Source organism: Brienomyrus brachyistius, chromosome 1 (genome assembly GCF_023856365.1).
Source record: "Brienomyrus brachyistius isolate T26 chromosome 1, BBRACH_0.4, whole genome shotgun sequence".
Lineage (NCBI taxonomy): Eukaryota > Metazoa > Chordata > Actinopteri > Osteoglossiformes > Mormyridae > Brienomyrus > Brienomyrus brachyistius.
In genome coordinates this window covers 24,521,800-24,527,799 of record NC_064533.1, presented here as the reverse complement: position 1 = coordinate 24,527,799, position 6,000 = coordinate 24,521,800, and the positions used below count along the sequence as shown (strand labels likewise).

Sequence of the window (6,000 nt, the reverse complement as noted above, 5' to 3'; positions counted from 1 at the left end):
CAAAGGTACAAATTGGATTTTTTCCTGACACTATACTGTCATACAAAAGCTAGGCGTCTATGATGTACAGCAAGTATTGTAAAATATTTTCAGGTTTTTTCTAGGTTTTGCTGGGGGGAGGGGAGGTCTATTTAAATTTTATGTTTAGACGACATAACGCTTCCCGTTTCAAAAAGTCAGCATTTTCAAAACCTTTGCTATACTCTCAGAAAAATGGGTACAAGTTCAGATACAGGTTTGTTCCCCAAGGTACAAACAACATTAATTCATTAATGTTCCTCAGGATCCATTTCTGTACCTTAAAAGGTACATTTACTTACAGCTAGGGTACAGCTGACAGACCCTTGATGGTACAACCCCAGGGACAAGTAATTGCACCCTCAAAGGTACAAATTGGTACTTTTGATACTGTAGGTACCAAAACTAGTCACCAAGAAAGCAAATGTGGAAATAAATCATTTAAACCAATAGAATAACATGTGTAGTCTACATTAAATATGTTAAATATTTTTGCTACATGTACAGCAAAAACAGTGGACGTGCTAATTATAAACTGATAGTACAGCTGTTCCAGAATTTTCTTTTGTACACAATGCAATAAGGGATTGGACAATGTTTATTTCACTTCCAGCAGACAGGGTTACAATTATCCATTCACACTCTCCAAACCGACATCAAGGTAGTTCAGTTAACTATGGTCTGAGATCTACATTGAGATGTGCAGAATTCTTTTCAACTGCATTCTCGTTCAATGAGTGAATGTGGAATAGTTCTTTATTTCTGCTATAGATGTTATTCTCAACATGGTTAATTAGGGATTCATTTTCTGTGGTCCATTTAAAATTTAGACCTTAGCAGATAGTACTGCTCTTGACATAAAGTAACTAGGTTTCATAATAAATTATATATTTAAAACCATTTACAAAAAAAAATATATTAAAAACCACATGCCTTGCAGGCTATAATCATATTCTACAAATAACCACCAAGAATCCTTCTTATAACCTACGAAATATAAATCACTTCTTAATTTATTTTACAGCAGATTTACATTTGTCAGTGACAAAACAGTCTAGCTGCATTCGTCTAGAAGAATAAAAAAATCATGGGCCGTATTCCCCTTTCCACGCACGCACCCTTAAAGCTGAAAACTGCTTTTTCCCCACTCAACAAGATCAGCTGATCGTCTATCACGTGATATGGTGTTGAAGGTCAATTTTCAGTTGCGATGGAGCTGTCGGAGTTTGTGCAAGAAGGTCTTCAATACTTGGCAGATTCGGGATGTTTTAACGACAAAGCATTTGCGGTTATGATAGAAGTGGCTTTCCGCAGCTTACTGCTCTCCAGTTCTGACGACACAGTTTTAGGTGAGCACCTCGCTGTACCCATAGCCTTTGTGTGTGGGGATTTCCGGTCTCTATTCACACGTGAAGAAAAGAACCTTACAAGATAAATACGTTATTAACTCAACTCGTGTTGAATTGAATTTACAGCCGCACCGAAAAAAGAATTATTCGAACAAAATCGGCGTCTTTTCATTGCAAGAACGAGGCCTTGTTTTTTCGTGCAAGCTGTTGTGGTATAGCCTAAGATAATCGATTTTTCTTTCCGACTTAAAATAAGCAAGGATCTTACCGCTTACACGTTTAAAGGTGAAGATCGTGTTATTCAGTGTAGACGTAACGCAACAACTGCTTATCAATTAACGTGCATAACTTCAGCATTTCGATGCCTGAGCGTAACTATCCGTCCGCTAGCTGCTAGTCCTTTGTTTCCGAGAAGCACTTCCGCGTGCTGCCAAGGGGACTGGCTACGTCACGATGTCAGAACGTGCCTTTTTAAGCCGCGTTAACAAAGAACTTATCACTATAGTAGCCGGGGCTTTTATGGAATAACTGTTGTAACCCAATTTAAATGCCCTGTCGTTTTTCTGTAATGGACAAGTGTAAAGGATGCTTCTTCTGATGTGCCGTGTTTAAACCAATAGCGAATTAAGTTAAACATAAAGGAATCCTGAATAATGCCTATAATAGACTACGAAATAATATTGTTAAAAGCATATTTTATATCTATATTTTTTCCTGTAGAATGTTTATGAATATAATGTATAAAAAGGCTATATGAACTGTCGGTTTTTCTCCAGCTAGAGTATGAACTGGATTTTTGCATTTGGAAAAGAGTCTTGTTTGCATTGTCCATTCGCCGAGCAAACAGACCGTTCTAGCGTACATATAACAAATTAAGGCTCACAGGAACTGGCTTATTTGTACAGACAGTAGTGTCCATGACTGCTTCTTCGCATAGTGCATGTTTTGTCAATTGATTTGTGAAAAGGGCGAATAAATAAGCAACCAAATAAATGAAGTACTTTGAGGTTAACAACATGTATTCATTTACATGATGTGGCATTTAAAAATTAATAACGGTAAAAAAAAATGTAGCGAAGAAGTCACACATCGAGACGATTTCAACTGCAAGGCTCCTCCAATACTTCGGCTGCTTACAGACGCTTCCCAGCACCGTAATTCGCAGCATCCTTTCTGCGCTTCCATGACCTTTCACGGTTTGCACGGTCAGACCTGAACAACGTCCGTATAGTCAGTCGATTTTGGAAGAATGGATATGAACCAAACATTTATGTTGGACCACTTTTCAAAGCAGCCACCTAAAGTGTCTTGGGTTCATTCACTAATCACACTGATCTTACACATTAGAACAGGAGTGTTAGAAAAATTGAAAATACACCGGAGATATCTAACATACTGGTTGGCTGGTGAATGAATGTTTAAAAATGTGGAAGCATAACTTCACCGATTGAAATTCACATGGTTATTACGGGCAGTGACGAAAACGCATTTATTAATTTAAATTTAAATAATTAGGTAAATGTGCCTTGGAGAAGGGAGCGTATACTTAAATCATGTACCTTATTTACGGTATAAAAAATAAATTTTTATGATGCCGGGTGAAACCATAATTCAACAAAAGTATTTGCTATCGGCTGTTTGGAACTTAGTGAGATTTTGCTATTTTGTTTCCAACGGACGAAGAACTTATGCTTATTTCTTTCCTTTTTTATTGTAGATAATAACGAATTGAAACATATCGAGCAAACAGTTGTGAAACACTGCCATAGCGCGGTTGCCACCTGCATACTGGAATGTGTCAAGCAGAATGCCGACAGATCTACAATATGGTAATGTAGCTTTTCCCAATGCCAGAAATATATTAAGCTAAAAAAAGACACCAATTCACTTTGTTTGCATTTTTTTACAGCACCTGTCTTGAAGATATTAGGTTTGACCCTGAGAGGATAGACACTTTCTGCCGTTTATTCCAGGTGTGGGGCCTTTTATGAAGGGAAATCACGGTGTTTTGTCTAAATGATGCACAACACTGAATTTCTAACTTCGTGATATGCATTTTCTCTAATTTTATCTTCTAGAAACACAAAAAGGATTTGGAAAACGTTTTATCCAGGTGACTTCCAGGTTCTGATCGTGCTAATGCCACTGTACAATTTGCACAGGTCGCTTTAGACAAAAGTGTCCCTAAAAATAAGTAAATGTAAATGTGATTGCTGTAATTTTCGTAACACTTATGGTGTTATGGTCAGAGCAACTGTGTAATTACACTCTATTCTTCATTTGTAATTAAAACTTCAAAAACATTGTGGAAGTTCTGTTAGGCTTAAAATTCCATTGCTCATTAGTCTAAGAATGATGTTTTTAAAATAATACATTTAGTGTCCCCCCCCCCCCCCCATATTGACATGTTTATACTTTAGCATAGGCAGAAGCTTGCCACATATAAGTGATGCTTCATGGCGCTTGGAGTATCAAATAAAGGTATTTCGAACAAAAAATTAAATAACGTAATATTTAAGCTATAAGTTGAGCTTGAATAACGTTTTGTCCCCCCCCCCCCCCAGAATAGTCACCTGCACAAGGTCAATCAGCCTTCGTATCTGATCACCCTCAGCACTGAGGTACGGCGTTCCCGCTCGTGTTCTATAAGACTTATCGTTTACAGCTGTCTGCTTGCTGATGTGACCGTTTCTGACTCTCTGACTTTTACAGAACTGTGGCTCCAGCTCAGCGGAGGAAGTGAATTTCAGCTGTACCATGGAACAGCTTCAGGTATGAGCTTAATGAGCCTCAAGGAATGAAGCCTGTGCAGCCAGAAATGTTTTTCCTGATGATAAAATCATGTTTAGCTTTTTTTTTTTTTAATTATTGAGTACAAGAGAACTTTAATAAAAGTTTTTATTAGAAAATACATGTTTCATTTGAGTACACTTCTGAGAGTGGTTACACATTGTCTGTTTCTCCAGTCATGCATTTGTATAACCTTTCTAAATTGTTGCACAAAGTACCTGAACCATTTACTAAGTTTAAATAAGTGATTTTAATTTCTTGCTTTTTCTTTGGCCAGTATGAAGTTTGGTTATTTGGTTGTATATTTTCCTGGAATAGGAAAAGGAATAAGATTTAAATAACAAAATATCTTTTTTTTTTTTCTCAGCAATCCAGAACTTATACAGCAAGGTCATGCCTGACTTAGCCTTTGATCTTACTAGTTTTAAATGTAATATAAAATAGCATTCAGTACTTATAGTTTGTGAGATCATTTTGTATGATCGTAGTGTGTACTGTGAGCTGTAGAAATTAAAATATTTTTGAAAAGCCTGTTTGCTCACGGTAACTTAAGTGTTCCTTAATTTTAAAAGCTGTTCCAGTTAAATTGAGAACTCGATTAATTTCGCGAAAAAAAATGTTCGGGTATTTGTTTTATTTCGGCCTATTAGTAAACCTCCGTTGTTATGCATTTTTTTAAACAAAAAAACAGAGTTTTGCTCATGAAACAGCTGTAAGCTATCGGGAAGTCATATGATTGTATTTGTGGACATTTCACATTTTTGGTAAATCACTGGAATATTGGGACGCATGTACAAAATAACTGGTAAGTGGGCTGAATATCATCAAATCAACTAAGATCTTAAGATATACCGCATTTTACTGCATGAGCTCCTCCAGGTCCGTCGTAGTGTTTAGGTTTTATATTTATACCCAAATCTTTGCCGCTTGTTTTTTCTGGAGGTATCATTATGCTAAACTAAAGTCATATTTTCTCAAATTACAAATTACAAAATAAAACGCGATTTTATTTTCTTTGAATTTAATTGATTTCTATTGGTGTGTAACTTTCGCCATGGTAATGCAAGTTCAGTAAGTGGCAAAGCATGGGTCGTTTTTAGTTAAATATTTTTTACAAATTTGCATAGTTCGTTTTTATATTGTGATGAAATTTCTCAATGATTCACATTTCCCGTCCATAAGGAATGCGCATTTTTACTGCTTTTCGTATTTTTTATGTGTTGTTGATGTATACTTAGCTCTGGTTGTTCAGTTAATATTCTGTCGATGTTGGTCAACCACAACTTACTGAGACGTGGAAATTGACAATGGACCTTTGAAAACAATAAAATGTATAAAATCACTGTAATGTTTATGCAAAACCCCGTACAGGTATGACTTTAATTACTGGATATTCCACCCTTGATGAAATAAGTAATATTTACCTTATCTTGGTAATGACGCATGCATTTGGCCGGTGATACCACATGCGTAATCATAATTGCAGACTGTATATTGTGTTTTACGTTTTTTTGTGGTTTGGACACACGTCTTTATTTTTATGTATACAGGATCTAGTGGGAAAAATGAAGGACGCGGCCAAGAGCCTCGAGAAGGCAACACAGCTGTAAAGGCAGGACGGACGCACCCAGGGAAGCACTAGTGAATTCTGGCTTGGCGCCTGACCACTATCTGCCACTGAAGTTCAGCCGACCAGACTTCGTTGTTTTTTTCTGCCAACAAACCACATCTATTATCAGTTTATGATAAATGGTTTGGACAGATAACTTTGTAAAGCAATAAAATACGCTTGGTTTTACGTCTCTTGTTTTATGTGCCTCAGTGTCTCAATTACATGTAGGTA

The 6,000-nt window shown here is 36.6% G+C and overlaps 1 protein-coding gene and 1 long non-coding RNA gene across 2 annotated transcripts; one reads left to right on the top strand and one right to left on the bottom strand.

The window, feature by feature from the left end:
- Positions 1-1,183: 1,183 nt before the first annotated feature.
- On the top strand, positions 1,184-5,955 carry commd3 (COMM domain containing 3). The gene is made up of 8 exons (XM_048971168.1): positions 1,184-1,367; positions 3,085-3,196; positions 3,277-3,340; positions 3,446-3,480; positions 3,788-3,848; positions 3,932-3,988; positions 4,080-4,139; positions 5,708-5,955. The coding sequence occupies exons 1-8, from the start codon at positions 1,229-1,231 to the stop codon at positions 5,765-5,767; spliced, it is 588 nt and encodes a 195-aa protein (XP_048827125.1). The 5' UTR covers positions 1,184-1,228; the 3' UTR covers positions 5,768-5,955.
- On the bottom strand, positions 1,233-1,791 carry LOC125704965 (uncharacterized). Its single transcript, XR_007381307.1, has 2 exons — positions 1,636-1,791; positions 1,233-1,441 (listed from the first exon to the last, which is right to left on the bottom strand). It is a non-coding gene; the product is annotated as an uncharacterized LOC125704965 (long non-coding RNA).
- Positions 5,956-6,000: the final 45 nt, after the last annotated feature.